The 21,394-nt window shown below is 41.9% G+C and overlaps 1 protein-coding gene across 4 annotated transcripts; it reads left to right on the top strand.

The window, feature by feature from the left end:
• The first annotated feature begins 2,139 nt into the window (after positions 1-2,139).
• LOC106568828 (WD repeat-containing protein 37) lies at positions 2,140-21,030 on the top strand. Of its 4 annotated transcripts, none has more exons than XM_045694039.1 (16): positions 2,140-2,473; positions 3,425-3,597; positions 4,595-4,636; positions 5,554-5,650; positions 5,830-5,925; positions 6,118-6,182; positions 12,527-12,662; positions 13,796-13,867; positions 14,073-14,117; positions 14,248-14,324; positions 14,434-14,668; positions 14,951-15,092; positions 15,668-15,802; positions 16,062-16,176; positions 17,173-17,319; positions 17,723-21,030. In XM_045694039.1, exons 2-15 carry the CDS (start codon positions 3,460-3,462, stop codon positions 17,302-17,304), a joined length of 1,527 nt encoding a protein of 508 aa, XP_045549995.1. In that variant the 5' UTR covers positions 2,140-2,473; positions 3,425-3,459; the 3' UTR covers positions 17,305-17,319; positions 17,723-21,030. The 4 variants fall into 4 exon arrangements, with proteins under 4 accessions (XP_045549995.1, XP_045549994.1, XP_013995004.2 ...); XM_045694038.1 differs by having other exon boundaries at positions 2,142-2,473; positions 14,431-14,668; XM_014139529.2 differs by lacking the exon at positions 4,595-4,636 and having other exon boundaries at positions 2,142-2,473.
• Positions 21,031-21,394: the final 364 nt, after the last annotated feature.

The following is a 21,394-nucleotide window of genomic DNA, read 5'->3' as shown; positions in this document are numbered from 1 at the left end:
GGAACAATAAAAGGCCACTAAAATATACAGTTTTGTCACAACACAATACTACAGATGTCTCAAGTTTTGAGGGAGCGTTCAATTGGCATGCTGACTGCAGGAATGTCCACCAGAGCTTTTGCCAGAGAATTGAATGTTCATTTCTCTACCATAAACCATAAATGTTGTTTTAGAGAATTTGGCATTACTTCCAACCGACCTCACAACTGCAGACCACCTGTATGGTGTCGTGTGGGCGAGCGGTTTGCTGATGTCAAAGTTGTGAACAGAGTGCCCCATGGTGGCAGTGCGGTTATGGTATGGGCAGGCATAAGCTCCGGACAACAAACACAATTGCATTTTATCGATGGCAATTTGAGTGCAGACATACAGTGATGAGGTCCTGAGGCGCATTGTCATGCCATTCATTTGCTGTCATCGCCTCGTGTTTCAGCATGATAATGCATGGCCCCATGTCACAAGGATCTGTACACAATTCCTGGAAGTTGAAGATTACCCAGTTCAACCATGGTCTGCATACTCACCATACATGTCACCCACTGAGCATGTTTGGGATGCTCTGAATCAACGTGTGTGACAGCGTGTTCCAGTTCCCGCCAATATCCAGAAACTTTGCACAGCCATTGAAGAGGAGTGGGACAACATTCCACAGGCCACAATCAACAGCCTGATCAACTCTATGCGAAGGAGATGTGTCTCGCTGCATGAGGCAAATGGTGGTCACACCAGCTATTGGCTGGTTTTCTGATCCACGTCCTTAACTTTTTTTTAAGTATCTGTGACCAACAGATGCATATCTGGATTCCCAGTTGTGAAATCCATAGAATTGACTGATTTCCTTATATGAACTGTAACTCAGTAAAATCTTTGAAGTTGTTGCCTTTATATTTTCCTACTAAGTCACACAGTTCGGGCATGATCTGATTTATCTCCCAATTGACACCTGTCGATTAGTTGTTTAAAAACAGAAAAATAATCAACATTTCGGTTAATCCCTCAGCACAAATAAAAACAATATCTGCCTTCCCAATGAAAAGTAATTTGAAATTTCAAACATTTATTGTATGGAAAATAGATGTTTCTGGACGATGCACCATGCTGCCTTGTTGACAACATAATCGAGCAGCGCAGATTCCTGTTCCATTTGAGAAGGTTGCTTCTTCTTTCCCCTTTGGCCAGATGATGTGATGGGTCACAGCCCAGTTCAACCCGGGCCAGCGTAATATAACTACCACAATGGGGGTTCAAAATAAGCCCATAGAAACCCACTGTGCTTATTTTGGACAGATTTTGACGGGAGTGAAACCTCTCGCTTTGCCTCTTCCTCTGCTAGAATGGAGAATGGCACCCGGAATTACGCATAATTTACTTTGGTGGCCTGGATGAAACAAGAAGGCCAGCAAAGATTATGGATATACTGACAAGATACATGTCTTTGCCCTAACAGTGGGAGTCGTTGTCCACAAAGTGGTACAGCTGTCTTGCTCCCGCCTATGCTTTCTTTGAATTGGTGGATACATCTCATTATTGTAATCTATTTTGAATATTCGATGAGGGTTGTTCAACTTCAACTGCCTGTATTCAATGGAGAGAGATGCTATGCTACCAGCGTCAATCTATAAATATGCATAGCCATCTCGAGAAAACACCGATATAAAATGTATTTTCTTACATTTGCCAGGATGTCACGTGGTCCTACTTATATCAGTACACTCGTAACAATTTAAGCATTACACAATTTATATTCGGTTAAATAAATCTCACGTAGCAAATAAGACACTCATTGACTTCCACACAAAAACACCTTGCTTGTTGGGCGAAACAACGCCACCAGCTGGAGGGAGACAGATTTTCCGCGTTTGTTGGGCCTCGCTCTTCGTCTTCCTGTCTGAGGGCCAGTCAAACCAAATCAGCTTTCCACTAGATAGCATAGCCACAAAGTCAAAATATCGTAATAATTCATGAAAACAAAAAATAGCTTTTTCGTTTTAATGTAAGGTTAGGCATAAGGTTATCAGTATGGGTTAGGTTAAAATCACATTTTAAGAATTTAAATAGTGGAAATAGGCATGGTCTATGACTTTGTGGCTGTGGTAACTAGACGCCTGTCAAGCTGCTGGCTAGCTATCTGTTTGACAGAGACGGGAGAGGAAGCGAGACACCCCACTTGCTGTTTTGTGTTTGTTTGTGTTTAGGTTTCGGTTCTGTTTCAATGGGGATCAGTGAAGGCCAGACACCGTTGGATTGCATTGGCGTCTATGGGAGACACACCCAGTTAAGTTGACCGGAACTGAACATTTGTTTTCAACGGTAAATGGTCTGGGTGATCTTAATTTATCCACCATCTTTGGTGGGGAGAAGTCAACAAGGATCCCAGTAACGTTACTTTTCATTTAGAAAATGGCAAAATGGTCTGTCGCAGAATAAATTTCAGAGCAACTTGGAACAAATACCTGGATTTCTAGTATTGTATGTAAGTATGCTCACGTTTCTATCCTAGCGAGTTAGCCAGCTCGTTACGTAAATGTAGCTAGTTTGTTAGCTACACATGCTCAGTGACTATCTACCTTAGCTAACGTTAGTTAGCTTTGTAATAGCTGGCCTGGTACCTCCTTGCCTATTTTGTTTTCTTGACAATTTGTGTGTATAGTTTGTGCAAAACAAGTAGCTAGCTTGTTAGTTCACATACCTCGTCCTGTCACTAAAGTAATATCAATATATATTTTTTGCCAGCTTTGGTAATTAGCATTGGTTAACTAGCTAGATATGTTTGACAGCTATCGTCGTTAGTTAGCTAGTTTGGTTAGCTAGCCAACTAACTGACGTTAGGGATCAGGCAGGATGGCTTGACAGTGATGGTGCCTACAACAGTAGTTGTTAGCTTGCAGTAATTAGTAGTTATGTATTGTTTCACATTCGTTGAACGTTTTCTTTGATGACATCAGTCCTTCACACTCCTTCCAAGGGCAAAATGATACCAAGCTTGTCATGCTGACATATCATATTAACATGAAGTTAATTTATAATTTCAGATATTACGTCTGTTTTATGATGACTGACATGCATGAATGTCAGACATACTCAGAGTTGTCAAGATGTCCCTAAATTAATAACAATGTCTTGGTTCCCCTGGGAGCTATTCAGATGTAAAGGAGAAAGTGAGCAATACTGTCTGTCAGCATGTTGTGGTATTTGTGTACCTGAACACCACCACCTACCACCGCCCAACATGGGGTCTTGTGTAGCCATACCAGAGAGAAGGAGGTGACAGAATATGCCACAATATTTGTCCATACTGACTCAGAAAGACACTTACTATTTCTTAGTAAGTATGGCTCGGGCCTTGTGTAAAGACTTTAAAGGAATAGCTTCAGACTAATATAGCTAATCATTCTAATCATGTACTCTGCTTCCTCCTTTACAGTTTCACATAGGAAAGTTGGGGGTCTATGAGGAGGGATGCCTGTCGAAAGTGGAAGCAGTGCATCCTCCCGCCAGGCCAAGCAGAAGCGCAAGTCCCACAGCCTGTCCATCCGTCGGACCAACAGCACCGAGCAGGAGCGCACAGGTTTACAGAGGGAGATGTTGGAGGGACAGGTGTGGACTGGGCTGGGGAGAGCCTGAGAACAAGTGGAGCTTTTGTCCAGCTGAATGTTGTCACTATAACTTGAGAAATATTTTCCTATCTGAACACAAGGCAGGATAATTGTATGATTGCAGAAATGGTATAGAATGAGGAAATCCACAAGTGTATGTGGTTGTTTGTTAGTTTCTTACCTTGGGTGCACTTATAGCACTGTGGTTTGCACCGTTAGGCTCACTAGTTAAGTAGACCTAAGCCAATTACACTGTGATCCATCAGTTTAGAGAGCATGAGAATGGGAGGTGCTGTTCAACCATTAGAATCGATGCAGGCGCTTCTCTCCCAGTCCATTTGACACAAATGGACTCAAGCTAATCTAGTTTAACATCACTTAGTTAAATCAATCATGTGAAATAAAGTATATGGATGCAGTTAGAAGAACATAATATATTCAGTTTACATTTTACATTTTAGTCATTTAGCAGACGCTCTTATCCAGAGCGACTTACAGTAGTGAATGCATTTCATACATTTGTTTTCGTACTGGTCCCCCGCATACTGGTCCCCCGTGGAGGAGCATTTTGTAGTTATGGACTAAGTTACATGAGATTAAATAAATATACTTAGTAGACAGTTGTTGTAATCCAAGTAGTTAGTTAATTTAGTTATTGTTCATTCAATGATCTTAGTTCCTGTACTTGCATCACACTGTGTTAGCTAGGTTTTCTCCGCTACATTTTTTTACAAACAGATTAAGATAAATTCTATGTCTGGTAAATAAGGGGATGCCAATTGAACAGTTTACTGAGAAAGGGATCACTGTAGAATGCCACTTGTCTTTTTGAGTATGCCTTTTTCATAGAGTATGTTTTCAGGTCTTCTCTGCTATTATGGTGGTAGCATGTATTGTTACTTCAGAGCAACAATACACATGTACTCTTAAATTATTCGGGACACTGGGCAAAGCACTTAATCCAACTTTTTTGTTTTTACTCTGGCTACTTTGAGTAGTCTAAGTCTGCTGATAATCTGCATCACTATTTGAAACCTGAGGTAAGTTGGGTGTTTAGAAACACTGTCAGAATGTAGAGTACCTTCTCAATAGCGTACTAAATAGTTTAGTTGTAATGTTCTAGTGTTTTCTCTTCCTAGGTTCGTTCACACACAATGCATTTCCTTTCCCCTTGCCAAATATCTCAGCTCTATTAAATCCACAGGAAGCTTGATTCAACATGCCCTGTGCTGCTATCCAGAAAATCTGTTTCAGTATTGCAAATCTCTATGCTATACAGGTTCCATCAAATTCCCCCCTTCGCGATAGCCTACTCTTTAAACTACACCACCCCAGCCTGCTTTGCTGTTAATTTGTGCATTGTGGTGTACTGGTACTTATCCTTTCTCCAGCTGCATCATGACTTGTTACTGTTAGCCTATGAATGCGAAGAGCATCTCTACTGACCTGCAAGCAAGGGTACAAAGGGCCTGTATGTGTTTGACCCTGGACAGACTGTGCTCTTGTGGCACTAGGCCATTCAGCTCACATCAGTGCTCTAGTAGAATAAGCATTTCTATGTTAAAAGGAATGACTTGGGTAGATTTTTCCATCTGGTTTGTAACACAGAGAGTCGGGGACCATTTTGTCTCAACACTTATTGTCCTTGTGTAGTGGTAACACAGTTGATATTTAGTTGTCGGTGTTAGCTTCCCTGTCTTCACCCTTGAATGTTTGGTTGTATTAATAGCCTCGTTTCCTATTGGGTTACAGTTCCCTTAGCACTAGTAAATGATTCATTTTTCAGTGTCCTAGCAGGAATTTTATGCTAAATAGTTTGCTATTATTGCTCTAGGACCAGGCCCACCCTTTTTGGGTTTGTGTTCATGGTCTCATTATAAACCAAAGGGTGAATTATTCTGTTATCTCTTCCCTATTCTCCCCTAAAATCTTAATATCCCAATTGATGCATCTGCAGGATTCCAAACTACCATTGTCTTTGAGGAGCAATCTTTTGGACCTCTTTGGCCAGATTGAGAGGGAGTTTGAAAACCTCTACATTGAAAACATTGAGTGTAAGTACAGCACACACATTGGTTGATAACATTCCTAAATGTGAATGTGCATAACCATCATTGGAGTGGATGTCACTTAATATGATTTCACCCTGTGTACAGCAGTAACCATATGTGAAATCTGCTTGATAATCCCATTGCTGTCAGTATTCCTCAATGTGATTTCTATTCATTTGCAGTGCGTAGAGAGATTGAAACCCTGAACGATCGTTTGACAGCTGAAGGACAAACCATCGACGGGGGAGACTTGACTAAGGGGGCACTTAAAGCGAAAGGTTTGAGACAGCAGAATTTTGTTTGACATGTTAGATAGTTTAGCATTATTTCTGTTCAACACATGTTAATACTGCTGTAAAGGGTCTTAATGCCAAATGGGATAAATGACATAGATCCACAATAGGTTGATTAGAGACTTCACTAGCTTCTTATTCTGTTCTCATAATGTGCTCTCTCCTCTTAACTCACAGCAAGTCATAGCACAAGTCAACTTTCTCAAAAACTGAAGACAACTTATAAGGCATCTACAAGCAAGGTAAAAGCTCTTATCTTTCTCTGACTTGCCTGATAAGTCATTTAAAAAATAATATTGTTCAGTAACTTACAACCTAGTTTGTTTGCAATTATTATAATATCAGCGAAGGGATGACTTAGAAGGGACACAGTCCACTGTTCCATAAAAAAAACACAATCTTATACCAAAATTGTATTAATTTTTTAGGAAATGTATCTATGGGTATATTCATTAAAATACAGTTGGTTTCCGTTTGTACTAAATGTTCATTGAAAAAGATATGAAAGTGGTCGTATGGTCAGCGGTAAATCTATTTCTATTTTTCACCTGTGCCATAGCGCTCACATTCTTTCCATGGCAAAGTAGGTGGTGGACCTCTTCCCACCTTCAATGTGGGGAACATTGTGGAGTTGTGGGGTGGAGACTCATGGGTAACAGGTTCTTCATTTCCCCCGTGTCCCCCCACCATTATGCATGAGCAGCCCAGCCATGGGGCTGATGCACCATCTCCAAGACACTTGGTGATTGAAATGTATGACTTGTTGTTTTATAGACTCATTTACAGTGAGACATATTAAAGACACTAATTGATATCTCTTACTAACAAAAGCTTTCTAAGCAATTTACCGTACAAACTTTTTTTTTGTTGTTCTGCACTCACTAGAATAGAAGCACATTGGATTTCCAGGCTGTCACGCACTTAGGCCAAAGGGCTGACAAGATCTCTGTGAAATACCTTGAGCTTCAATGTCTTAATGACAATGGTTTGAGTTGAATTGGCAGTTGTGGGCTTTCCTTTGTTTCACAGAGGGAGTCAGTGCAATGACTGATGACGTTGTGCTCTTTCTATCTTTACATTTTAGTCATTTAGTAGGAAAAAAACAACACCATATCACAGTTACTGCAAGTAGACTCTTCTTCGAAGTAGCTGCTATCATGGCAACAGTGTGGTGGTCTGGGATGAGCTTGGTTTTACCTCATTGAACATCAACCCTTTGTGTGACTCTGACCGCAGCTAAAAAAAACAATCTTATCATAAGGAAATACCCTATTAACACACATTGCTAACAATAACTTAGGATAATTCCTTGCTCTGTTCAATGTATGCTTCTTTTCATACTTCCATTCACTGTTAACTTAATGATCTATGCTACCGCTCAAAAGGTTGGGGTCACTTAGAAATGTCCTTGTTTTAAAAAGAAAAGCACATTTTCTGTCCATTTAAAATAACATGAAATTGATCAGAAAAACAGTGTAGACATTGTTAATGTTGTAAATGACTATTGTTGCTGGAAACGGCTGCTTTTTAGTGGAATATCTACATAGGCGTACAGAGGCCCATTATTAGCAACCATCACTACTGTGTTCCAATGGCACGTTGTGTTAGCTAATCCAAGGTTATCATTTTAAAAGGCTAATTGATCATTAGAAAACCATTTTGCAATTATGTTAGCACAGCTGAAAGCTGTTGTTCTGATTAAAGAAACAATAAAACTGGCCTTCTTTAGACTAGTTGAGTATTTGGAGCATCAGCATTTGTGGGTTCGATTACAGGCTAAAAATGGCCAGAAACAAATCACTTTCTTCTGAAACTCGTCAGTCTATTCTTGTTCTGAGAAATGAAGGCTATACCATGCGAGAAATTGCCAAGAAACTGAAGATCTTGTACAACGCTGTGTACTACTCCCTCCACAGAACAGCACAAACTGGCTCTAACCAGAATAGAAAGATAAGTGAGAGGCCCTGGTGCACAACTGAGCAAGAAGACAAGTAAGTTAGTGTTTGGACAGACAAATCTATGTTTGAGGTGTTCAGATCACAAAGAAGAACATTTGTGAGACGCAGAAAAAATGAAAAGATGCTGGAGTGCTTGACGCCATCTGTCAAGCATGGTGGAGGAAATGTGATGGTCTGGGGGTACTTTGGTGGTGGTAAAGTGGGAGATTTGTACAGGGTAAAAGGGATCTTGACGAAGGAAGGCTATCACTCCATTTTGCAATGCCATGCCATACCCTGTGGACAGCGCTTAATTGGAGCCAATTTCCTCCTACAACAGGACAATCACCCAAAGCACAGCTCCAAACTATGCAAGAACTATTTAGGGAAGAAGCAGTCAGCTAGTATTCTGTCTATAATGGAGTGGCCAGCAGGGTCACCGGATCTCAACCCTATTGAGCTGTTGTGGGAGCAGCTTGACTGTATGGTACGTAAGAAATGCCCATCAAGCCAATCCAACTTGTGGGAGGTGCTTCAGGAAGCATGGGGTGAAATCTCTCCAGATTTCGTCAACAAATTGACAACTAGAATGCCAAAGGTCTGCAAGGCTGTAATTGCTGCAAATGGATGATTCTTTGACGAAAGCAAAGTTTGAAGGACACAATTATTATTTCAATTGAAAACTATTTATAACCTTGTCAACGTCTTGACTATATTTCCTATTCATTTAGCAACTCATTTCATGTATGTTTTCATGGAAAACAAGGACATTTCTAAGTGACCCCAAACTTGAAAGGTAGTGTATATAATTTTCAGAAATAGCACTTGAAGACTTCAAGCAAACAGTAATCCTTTCTTGAAATGCTGATGTTCACTGATGTAAAACGAGCAACAATTTGATGTGCACATTGCAGACCATGCACTGTCAGAATAGGCTTTATCCCACAAACTGCTGGGTGCATTAGATATTTAACCAGCTTTGTGTTATCTAACACACTTCCTGTTGCCTATTGGTTAAATGTAGCATGTTACGCCAGTTAGGGTTGCACATTTTGGGGAATATTCAGAGGTGGAAACTTTCCGTGGGAATATATGGGAATTAATGGAAATATATGCAAATTAATATTAATACCATTTAAATGTAGATCTTTTTTGTATTGGTTATATTTACTATATCATATGGAGACAAACGTAAACCTTTAACCTTATTATAAGTAGACATAATTGCGAATGATTTAAATCCTTCCAATATAAATAAAGAAAACAATTTAGTTATCAATATAACTTTAATTAAATGAGTTGACTCTTCACATGGGATGATTTCACTGAACAACAAAAGAAAGGGAATATTGAATGATCCCCAATGATCCATCGCATCTCCCAAAAAACGTTTTCAACATACATCTGTAAAATGATAGTCTAGAAACTAAAGCTTTAGTTGTCTTCCTCTCAGGCTTCCATGTCTTCTCCCTGGACCTCCTCAATGTCCACCTCCTGAACATCAGACTGAGGCCTCTTCTTCACTGTCACTTTCCAACCTTGTTGAGGATGGCTCGTTGTCAGGCTCAAAAAGCCCAAAATTTGCCCGGATGGCCACCAATTTTTCAACCCTTGGTCAGCCTGTTGCGTGCTTCGGTGTGTCTGTGTTCCCAAACAAGGACCAGTTGCGCTCTGAGGCGGCTGATGTTGGTGGGATTTGGAGGATGATGGAGGCAACAGGGGAAAGATCCACAAAGTCCCTTCCACCAAGTGGCTGATGAGATATGTTGGCACGACTGCCATATTGCATCTCCATCCCAAAGCCCTTGCTTGGAAGTGTACTTCGCCAGACTGCCAAGAACCTTACCCTCATCCAGGCCAAGGCGGTGAGACACGTTAGTGATGACACCATAGGCCTTGTTGATCTCTGCACCAGACAGGATGTTCTTGCCAGCATACTTGTGGTCCAACATGTACGCTGCGGCGTGTATGAGCTTCAGGCAGGAGTCTTCATGCTTTTTGATGTATTTCACAACTGCAGTTTCCTCTGCTTGGAGCAACATTGAAGTGGGCAGGGCCGTATGGATTGCTTCTCTTACATCTGCAAGCAGAGTCTGAACATCAGACAGGATGTCTTTGTCTCCCTCAATCCGTGCAGTGACAATTGCTATAGGTTTCAGGCTGCTTACCACTCTCTCCCAAAATACATCATCCTGGAGGATCCTCTTGATGGGGCTGTCCATATTGGCAGACTGTGATATGGCCATTTATTGGAGATACTCCTTCCCCTCCAGGAGACTGTCAAACATGATGACAACACCACCCCAACGGGTGTTGCTGGGCAGCTTCAATGTGGTGCTCTTATTCTTCTCACTTTGCTTGGTGAGGTAGATTGCTGCTATAACTTGATGACCCTTCACATACCTAACCATTTCCTTGGCTCTCTTGTAGAGTGTATCCATTGTTTTCAGTGCCTGATGTCCTTGAGGAGCAGATTCAATGCATGAGCAGCACAGCCAATGGGCGTGATGTGAGGGTAGGACTCCTCCACTTTAGACCAAGCAGCCTTCGCAGCATTGTCTGTCACCTGTGCAAATACCTTCTGTGGTCCAAGGTCATTGATGACTGCCTTCAGCTCATCTGCAATGTAGAGACCAGTGTGTCTGTTGTCCCTTGTGTCTGTGTTCTTGTAGAATACTGCTTGAGGAGTGGAGATGATGTAGTTAATTATTCCTTACCCACGAACATTCGACCACCCATCAGAGATGATTGCAATACAGTCTGCTTTCTCTGTGATTTGTTTGACCTTCACTTGAACTCTACATCCAGCAAATGAGTAGATAAAGCATGTCTGGTTGGAGGGGTGTATGCTGGGCGAAGAACATTCAGAATTCTCTTCCAATACACATTGCCTGTGAGCATCAGAGGTGAACCAGTTGCATACACAGCTCGATCAAGACATTCATCAACATATATAAAATATTTTCGCCCCACCTTGGCTCAGTGTAGTATTGTGGGCTCAATAGCATCTCATTAGTGTGCACGATCTTGAGAATCAGCTGTACATGTGATGTAAGAGTGCACTGTGCGTTGCAATTCCTTTGAATTGGGGATAGTTTAACCAAAATATGCCACAAGACCTAGAATTGCCTTATTTGTATTGCACAAAAAAGGTTCACTGTTTATAAGCAATTTTTTTTAAGCAAAATTCCCCAAATTCCAGGGCTTAACTCCCCATGGAAAATTTCCGGAACACTTCCGACCCTTTGCAACCCTAACCCTGCCATCTCTCGTGTGGCCATCATTTACTACTTCCTGTTGATAGCTCTTCATTTATCTTATACCACAGTCTATGCACACTTTAAACTTAATGTGGCTCTTTGTCTTTCATAGGACACTGTATTAAATCAGACCTGGTAACATTTAGAAAACCATTAAATTCTATCTATGTCATTCCTGAATTTTTTTCTGAAATGATTTGATAGTAATTATTTTATTGCGTCGGTGCATGCATCTCGCACCACAGCCTCAGGCTGTGTCCCAGATGGTTCTGGTTAAAATAAGTGCATCATATAGGGTGCCATTTAGACACACCCTCAGATACTGAATCTGCAGATGTTTTATCTGTGCTGCCCAGAGAGATCCAGAGCTGCTGCTGTTGTGTGTGGATAGGCTGCTGCTGCAGGCCTGCTCTGTGCTTACAACCAACCAACCCCTGGCTCACTGAAAATAAACTGCAACTCATCAAAGTTGTGGATAGCATTTTAGTCTTCCATGGTGTTATTATGCTTTAACTAGGCCTATATGTTTACTATAAGTTTATACATGGTGTTGATTTTTTTCCATCCACTTTAATTTCCATATTTTTCTGAACTATGATTTAATATTTTTTGTATTTGGTTGCAATGGTTTTCCAAAAAATCCGGTAGTAGGATTTTGTAATTCCTGCTTATTCCCTCCTGATTCTGGGAGTCTTCCAACTGGGAATTTTGGAAAACCTGGGAATTTTTGGAAATTTACTGTAATTCTGCAACCCTATTTTTGAATGTTGTTGAATTATTTTGGTGAGATATCTGACCTGCTTATTTGTCCCCTCTTGCTTTTACAGTGGGAACTTATTTAGTGGTTTGTTTCAAACACCTGCCCCTCCAAGAAGTCCAACTTGTTTTATCTCCATTTTAGATGTAAACATGGATACTGACTGATGATAATCATTTGACTATTATTATTTAAAGTATTTTTGTTTTATTTAACCTTATATAGGTTCATATATTCTTTATTCCCTCTTTCTTTCACAGCTTTGCATTTAAAATCAGTTTTGATTAATGCAGCATAATAATTGTTGTGTCCAACATGATACTAAGGTGATGTGAATAAATAATGACGGTTGTGTTCCAAATGGCACCCTTTTCCCTATTTAGTGCACTACTTTATACCACGGAATAGGGTGCCATATGGGATGCAGTGTAAAGCAACCCAAGCTTCTTAGCTATTGCAGAGGTATCATGCTGACTGTCTGGAGCCCTAATGACCCTATGACCACCACCCACCCACCCACCCAGGGCTGCTGTCCCTCCCTGCTTCCACCCCTGCTTCCGTTATGCTTCCTCCTCTTCATTCAATCAGCTGTGTGTAAACACCATCCCTTGTCTCTGCTGCCTGCCCTTCAGATCGTCTCCAGTTTTAAAGCCACCACATCCAGAGCCGTGTGCCAGCTGGTCAAGGAGTATGTAGGCCACAGGGATGGCATATGGGACCTGAGTGTCACCAGGACACAGCCCGTGGTGCTGGGCACAGCATCAGCAGGTAGGCAGCTACAGTACATTCCAATGCCCTCCTGATAGGTTTGCAAAATTCCAGTAACTTTCCCCAAATTTCCTGGTTTTCCAGAAATCCCGGTTGTAGGATTCCTGGAATTGGGAGGTAATTAGTAGGAAATCTAGAATCCTCCCACCAGGACTTCTGAAAAACCTGGACATTTTGAGAGGTTACCGTAGTTTTTCACCCATGGCTAGAGAACATCCTAACAGGCGTCATGCCCATGGGGGGCACAGGGGAATGCGCCCCCTCAGATCTGGCCTGTTGTTCGTTTTAATATACATTTTTTTATTTGTTCTTTCTGTAGTATACTACTAGCCACCTACCAATTGTATGAAGTTGTCTTTAGCCAGCTAGATAGGTTCCCAACCTCATAACTGGCTACCAAGCCTTTTCAGGCTGTCAATCAAGTTAGAGTAGCTTGTCTAACTGTCTTAGCTGGCATGCCTGCTGGCAAGGTTGGTCAACTTTTAGAAAAGTAAGCAATTACTAAATGTACTGAAGTAAAGACAATGATTATGGCTCTAGATTGCAGGAAAAATCAGTTTCAGGTGTTTGAAAAATGCAAAGCTCCAACTTTTGGACCACCCCCCAGCCATCCGTGCGTACTTTGCCTCCTCAGATTTCCCCTCAGATTTTTGGGGTGCATGACTCCCCTGCATCCCAATGTCTTGACTACTGGCCTTATTTTCCTCTTGGCCCAAGACAAACAATTGTGTTAGTGAGTCACATTTTAAACTGGTCGTCTGTAATGTTCAGCCTGATGGCTCTTTAAAATGCACTGCAGACTTTGATATTCAATTAATTTAACTGTCAACAGGTGCGTGTTAAGGTTGTGATAAAGCAATCATAAGATCTGGTAATTAGGGATTGCTTTCAGACCGGAGTGCTTATTGTGCTAAGAGGGGGCAAATGTAATTTGGCAATGATTACACTATGAACGTAGAGTGAACTGAATGACTCGTGAGTTAAATCCCAAATGGCACGATAGTCCCTGTTTCGCGCACTTTGTAGGTGTAGGGAATAGGCTGCCATTTTGGACGTAAACAATGATTACAGTGATGTATGAAGGTGGTGTGGCCTGAATGCTGAATGTGTGTACACCACATCTCTCCATACAGATCACAGTGCTATGCTATGGAGCATCGAGACTGGGAAATGCCTCCTGAAGTATCTAGGTCATGCAGGATCAGGTAAAATGTTCTCTTCTTTCTGATCCATGCAATGTGTATGAAGGAATTTATTCGTCCTAAATTATTCATAGGGTGCGTCCTAAATGGCACTGTGGGGCCCTGGTTAAAAGTAGTGCATTGTGTAGGGAATAGGGTGCTTTTTGGGACAGGCCCAAAGTGTTATTGTGGAAGCTATTCATCAAAAACATTGTTTTTGTCTTTGCAGTTAACTCTATCAAGTTCCATCCCACGGAGCAGATGGCTCTTACAGGTAAGGATCTCTTGCTGAATGGCCACAATTGTCTGAAAAACACATTTGAGTCCAATGTATGTTCAGATGTCTATTGGTTTGAGGTGTGGGGAGGTGTTTTTGAGGCCTCTTATCTCTGCTCTGTCCACAGCGTCTGGTGACCAGACAGCCCATATCTGGAGGTACACGGTGCAGCTGCCAACCCCACAGCCTGTAGCCGACATCAGTGTAAGCTTCTCAAAACCATGTCTCTTATAACCCACTGCATCTACAGATATCTAGGTCCTATATGCTGGTGTGTTTGTGTGTGTGATGTCTGTCTCTGTTTTCACAGCAGACACCCTGTGACGACGACATAGACTTCTCAGATAAGGACGAGGCTGACGGGGACGGTGACGGCCCTAACGAGTGTCCCTCCATCCGCGTGTCTTCCACTACCCTCAGGAGCCACCAGGGGGTGGTCATTGCTGCAGACTGGCTGGTGGGGGGCAAGCAGGTGGTCACAGCCTCTTGGGACCGGGCTGCCAACCTGTACGACGTGGAGACCTCCGAGCTCGTCCACTCACTCACTGGTATGTCCATTTCCCCCCCACTTTTCATACATTACAACATCAACGTAGAGGAATAACACCACATGAAGGAGAAACACACACACTGTAAAAACTAAACAGAAAAACCTTAATGTGTTGTTTCTGTGTATGTAGAGTGGGCATTGCATTGGTTATGTGTCATAAGGGCTGTTTTGGATTACGTTGCCAGTGAATGCCCATTATGAGGGTTATGTAACTGTTCTAGACTCTATGTCCTATTCCAAGTGACTCTGCCTTACCTCCGAGCTGTGTCTGTGTCCCCAGGCCACGACCAGGAGCTGACCCACTGCTGCACCCACCCCACCCAGCGTCTGGTGGTCACCTCGTCCAGAGACACCACCTTCCGTCTGTGGGACTTCAGAGACCCCTCCATCCACTCTGTCAACGTGTTCCAGGGACACACTGAGTGAGTCTCACACACACACTTTCCATCTGTGTGACTTCAGTGATCCCCTCCATCCACTCTATCCAGGGACACACAGTCAGTAGCACCCCTACAAAATTCATGCAGAAAGCATATCGCCACCCGTAATGTGGCATTAATTATCCATCAATTAGCATTAATAAGCCGTGTGTCCATTTAGATTACAGGGGCTAGATTTGGTCTGCCCACGGTAGCGGGTGAGGGCACAGCTAATCAGCCAATAGCATCCAGAACAAATTATACTCTGGTACATGAGTCAGTCAAGAGAATGAAGGAGCTGGTGACCTTCAGGCCTCGCCATTTTCCCACCCAGACATCATGTGTGTTGTAAATATCTAGGTATTTATTTGACTGCAAATGTACAGTCCTGCTAATAAGGCATTGGTCCCTAGAATGCTGCTTGTTATGCTTCCTGGAAAGGACAACATCAGTGTTTCGCTGGTTCATAAAGCTCTTTTTACAGCAACAGTTATCACCTAAGTGATTTACAGCAACCTGGCCCAAACCGCAAGAAAAGCGGGTTAATTACTATTTTCCACCATGTCGTATGTGTCCAGCACGGTGACGTCAGCTGTGTTCACTGTGGGGGACAACGTGGTGTCTGGGAGTGACGACCGCACCGTCAAGGTCTGGGACCTCAAGAACATGAGGTCACCCATAGCTACCATCCGCACAGACTCTGCCGTCAATAGGTGAGAGGGAACTGTATCACACAATTTATTCTGGAAACCTCTTATTAGGTAGAGTATGTGTGTGATTGAGAAAAAGAAAGAGCTGGGATTAAAATATACATTAAAAAGGGGTGATTTTAAAGCCTCATTGTTTACTGTACTTTGAACTTTTTACAGGATAAGCGTGTCGTACTAATAAAGTATTGATTTTAAGAGGGATGTTAAGAATCAATGTTGTTAGAAAATGTAATTCATGGATTATATGTTTAACCCCTCACAGGATAAGTGTGTCAGTGAACCAAAGAATCATTGCTCTTCCTCACGACAATCGTCAAGTCCGGCTGTTTGACATGTCAGGAGTGCGGCTGGCTCGACTCCCACGCAGCAACAGACAGGTAACCAGCACCAAACAGTGGGGCTAACACTGGACTGTAATCACAACCTTTTTCCATATTACCTCTCATGACTAGGCTGCTCAACCAGTACCAGTCATGACTAGGCTGCTCAACCAGTACCAGTCATGACTAGGCTGCTCAACCAGTACCAGTCATGACTAGGCTGCTCAACCAGTACCAGTCATGACTAGGCTGCTCAACCAGTGAGATATGGACTGCCACTTCTGTCTTACCCTTAGCCCTGATGGTTTTCCAAAGGATATGGATTTACTTTTTATTGTGTTTACTATTTTCTTGTGCAGCATCGGCTGCCATTGATACTTTCTAATGTCGAATTTGAAATAAACCATTCTATATATAGACTGAATGTACAAAACATTAGAAACACCTTCCTAATATTGAGCTGCACCCTCCCCCCTTTTGCCCTCAGAACAGCCTCAATTCGTCAGAGCATTGACTTTACAAGGTTTCAAAAGTGTTCCACAGGGATGCTGGCCCATGTTGACTCCAATGCTTCCCACAGTTGTGTCAAGTTGGCTGGATGTCCTTTTGGTGGTGGACCATTCTTAATACATACGGGAAACTGTTGAGCGTGAAAAACCCAGCAGCGTTGTAGTTCTTGACACAAAAACTGATGTCTGGCACCTACTACCATACCCCGTTCAAGGCATTTCAGTCTTTTGTGTTGGCACACACAATCCATGTCTCAATTTATCAAGGCTTAAAAATCCTTCTTTAACTAGTTGCCTCCCCTTCATCTACACTGATTTGAAGTGGATTTAACAAGTGGCGTCAATACGGGATCGTAGCTTTCATCTGCTCAGTCTGTCATGGAAAGAGCATGTGTCCTTAATGTTTTGTACTCTGTGTATATAATCAGTCAGGTTAGGTAGTGGTACTAATGTTACTGTTGCTTCACAGAGTTGTGTTTCTTGTGATGGTTTTTCAATGAAAAGTGTGTGTTATATAAATGAAATGTATTGTTATTATTCCCAGGGCCACCGGCGCATGGTGTGCTGCTCAGCCTGGTGTGAGGATAACTCTTCTTGTAACCTGTTCAGCTGTGGCTTCGACCGGCAGGCCATCGGATGGAACATCAACATACCCGTGCTGCTGCAGGAGAAGTGAGCCCAGCCAGGACAGGTTAGTTTTCCCTCATTTACTTTTATCCTATGTTTTCTTTTGGTTTCCTCTTTCAGGGACGGTTTTCCGGGCACAGATTAAGCCTGGTCCTAGACTCAATGGAGAGTCTCCATAGAAATTGCTTTATAGTCCCGGACTAGGCTAAATCTGTTTCCGGGAAACCACTCCCGAGTGTTATTCGCAACTATTCATTATCATTTTTTGGACATTACTAGCCTTTATTTTTTTCTATAAATATCTGAAAGGGGAGGGGCTTTAGAAGCATATTTTAGTTATTTGTTTTACCCTTCACTGCACATGTACTTTTGTCTTTTAATTCTCTGTAACTAAGTCGCTGTACGTAAAAGCGTCTGCTAAATTACCTAAATGTCATTATTTTTCTTGTGTGCAAATTTAAAAACAGGTCCAGAGTCAGCTCTGAGCCACCCGCCTGACCCATCTGCTAATTGAGCCCATCTTAAGAGCTGATCCTTGGTCAGATCAGTCACATACCCTGACCCTCAGGCAGGGAGGGGAGAAGATCGATCGAGGACCCCCCCCCCCCCACACATGGTCTGAATATACATCCCATACTACATACATGTGACAATGTGTGTGGTGGATTTCAATCTTGCCCATGTACAGAAAATGTGAAGGACTACTCTGCTTTGTTGTTGGGCTTGTTTTGATCTGTTTATTCATCAAATTGCTGCTGAAGATAAAGAGCACAGTTTCAAAAAGGAGGTATGGGGGGGGGGGTAAATGTAGTGAGCCTAATTTTCAGTTCAGAACAAGTCTGTCCCACGTAGATGGTCTATCCTTACAATATGATGATGATCAGCATTTCATGGAGACTTGTGTTCTGAAATGCCACACATCTGCTTTCTACCTATCTAACCTGCTCAGATGTACAGCAAGCCAAGCTATATAGCTGTCATTTTGGCAGAGCCACACCTTGAAGTCTACAGGTCCATGACAGTCTACTGCTGATTAACTGAGCTCTGCTTCATACAATACAATGAGGCTACAGTACAGCGAGTTCTTGTGGCTCTGTCATGCGCCTTTTAAAACCAAAAGCTGTTAGTTTATTTTGTTGTGTAACACTTTTTAGCTAAATTCCCATTGCAGCTTTTGTACAGAATGTTAAGAAGCCTACTCTGGCACAATATGTTGTACCATTGGAATAACGTGCAAACAATCCATGTTTTGGGGGTTGAGGTTGATCGCCTTCATTTCAATAGGCACTTCATTTGTGTGTAATATTCATAAATGAGTGTTAGAAAGTAAGATGTTCTGAAATTGCTGTTTAGATATAGAGTTTACCGTTAGATATAGAGTTTACGAGCAATATTCATTGGTAAAGTGTATCTTCAAATATTTTAGCAGTGCCATTAGTCAGTATTGAAAACCTGTTACATGGATACATAGACCAGTCCTGTTTGTTACCACGTGGTACTTGCCTAAGTGGATTCTCGTTAAGAGCATTCGAATGCAATAGCTGTAACATGCTTGTGTGGTCAGTGATCATGGCGTTAATGTCTGCTTCCAAAACAACAAACTGCATAGAAAACTAGAAGAAGAGATTGTTGTGATGTGTTTTGGGGGGGGATAGTGTGATGTCACAAAGTACCTGTCTGTTTTTGTTTTTAGATGAAGAGTCGATGTTGACCTCTAAAACATTTGGAGCGTAATTGTCTGCAGGAGTCACTTGGCAGGCAGCACAGTTGACTAAATTCCTGCTCTTCCCCAGACAAATGCTAAAAAAGGATCTATGTATCTCAGTACATGAGACATGGCAGTTTTATTGCAGTAGTAAAGGCTTCTGTAGAGACTTTTAGATATACTTTGTGTTTTGCCAATATATAACAAAATGATGCTCATTAATATTGATACAGTAACAGGCCCATTGAACATCTTATATCCCATATTGAATAGTTATCGTAACATGTCTGAAAAAGCCATGAAGCCAAGTGTAGAAGAAGCCCACGGTTTAAAATGAGCATAAATTTCCTTTCACAATAAATCTCACATCTGGTGCAAATTAAATGTAATATATTCCGATATATTCAAAGTGGCCCATTTGGCTTAATGGTGTATTACTGCTGCAGATTTTAATAACCTTTTTAATGTTATGAGGTGCTCTTTTCAATTCTACTAGTTCTTCATCCTGTGCAGTCAAATCAGTTGGATCTCTTAGGTTTCATTGACTGAAGTATTGTTGCTTTAATCTGTTGGGGTTTGCATAAATCTCAAATACTGATTTAGTTGTAATTCTCACGTATCATTTACATCCGGGATGTCTTAGTGGGCGACGGCTAGCCTGCTCCCAGATCTGTTTGTGATCTTGCCAACGCCATTGGTCATTATCAAGCCAAACAACATGACAGCGGGTGGATTCCATTTTGCTGAGCCGTGGGTTACCGGTCTATGGCCCATGATGTGAAAGGGCAAAAGCGGTGGGGGAGGAGCACCCTTGTCAAATCAAACAGTAATCTGCGCCACTTGGTCATGTTGTCAACATCTCTTTTCTATAAAATGTTAGAATTTTCAGACTAGTTTTCATTAGAAGGGCTGATTTTATTTTTTACATTTTTTTTTTTAAAGCGTTTATCAAAAGCAATCACTTTTGCATGTGAAAACAGAATCATCACTCCACGTGCTTAGTTACGTCACTTTTGTTTTGAGCCGACTTCGCCTTGGGCTTTGAACACGCCACCTGGCTCCAAAACGAATGCAATGAACTTTCGCCGGTGCAAACCGCCAAAACGCCTGCCCGGCCAGATGAATCAAATCCCCTCAATGAGTGACAAGGAGTTGGCATTATGGCACAAACAGACTGGCACTCAAGCTAGCTACTGCATATTTTGTTGTGCAGTCCTATGCATGACTACCACGTGATGTAGTACTAGATGCATTTATTCAGTGATTATAGTAGGCTGTTAAATGGGTTGGTAAAATAAGAGGTGCCTCTTGGACCGTAGCCGTCCAGGATTGTCATCATCCCTGATTGAAGTGAAACAGATTTGTTTGAATGGCAAAAATATCAAACGTGTGGCCTCGCTGGCCTGTGAATGTGTCATTTTTAAAGTGGTTTTCCAGTATTTTCTTATTTGCAGACAGTCTATCTACAGAACTGGATTTGATTGCACCTGAACTCTAGCCACATCCCAGATCTGTTTGTGTTCTTGCCAACTCCACTGCTCGTTTGGCATTTGTTACAATGACTTTGCATGATGGCACACAGACTGGCACTTCGGCTACCTGAACACCTTAATCACACATTCTGAGCCCCCATGCTTAGCTAATTGACCATGTTTATCATCACCTTAATAGTTTTGTTATTATTTGATGATTTACATTTCAATCTCATGGTTTTCTCCCTCATAATGTAAATCTGGTCTTGTGTTCCAAAGGGCACCCTATTCCCTTTACAGTGCACTACTTTTGACATGAGCCCTATGGGGCCTGGTCAGAAATAGTGCACTACGAAATAAGTAATGTGCCGTTTGGGACGGATCCCTCATTACATCATACAAATTTAGCAACAGAAATCAACTGTGCAATAGCTTTAGTAAAAATGTGCATTTTTTTACCTAGCTAATATTGTAAGAGCGCTACTAGTACATAAAACTCAACATTAAACAGTTTTTGCTGACAGCGGTGTTGTGCGAGTGAGAGCTATGTATAAGGAACAACAGCTTGTGAAATAAATTGTGCCGTTTTATTCCCTCAGATTGTATGCTCTTTGTGTCGTAGTTAAGCCTTGCTTTGAGTCAGTTGCCAAATTACCATTACATCGCTTCAGTAGTATGAGGATGGTATTCAATTCATTGTTCAGTCTGTTACCCCACAGTTGTCAGGAAGCACCCAGTGGCCAATCACTTTACCCTGCCTTCATGTACATATCTACCTCAAATATCTCATACCCCTCCACATTAATCTGGTACTGGTACTCCCTGTATATAGCTAAACATTGATCTGGTACTGGTACTCCCTGTATATAGCTCCACATTGATCTGGTACTCCCTGTATATAGCTTCACAGTGATCTGGTACTGGTACTCCCTGTATGTAGCTCCACAGTGATCTGGTACTGG

This window comes from Salmo salar, chromosome ssa14 (genome assembly GCF_905237065.1).
Source record: "Salmo salar chromosome ssa14, Ssal_v3.1, whole genome shotgun sequence".
Lineage (NCBI taxonomy): Eukaryota > Metazoa > Chordata > Actinopteri > Salmoniformes > Salmonidae > Salmo > Salmo salar.
This window is presented reverse-complemented; position numbering and strand designations above follow the sequence as displayed.

Bases quoted from the DNA above. Each gene is read 5' to 3' on its own strand.
- LOC106568828 (XM_045694038.1), top strand. From the start codon at position 3,460: ATGCCTGTCGAAAGTGGAAGCAGTGCATCCTCCCGCCAGGCCAAGCAG. The intron at 6,183-12,526 runs GTAAAAGCTCTT...CCTGCCCTTCAG, and splicing joins ATAAGGCATCTACAAGCAAG to ATCGTCTCCAGTTTTAAAGC. The intron at 14,669-14,950 runs GTATGTCCATTT...CTGTGTCCCCAG, and splicing joins GCTCGTCCACTCACTCACTG to GCCACGACCAGGAGCTGACC.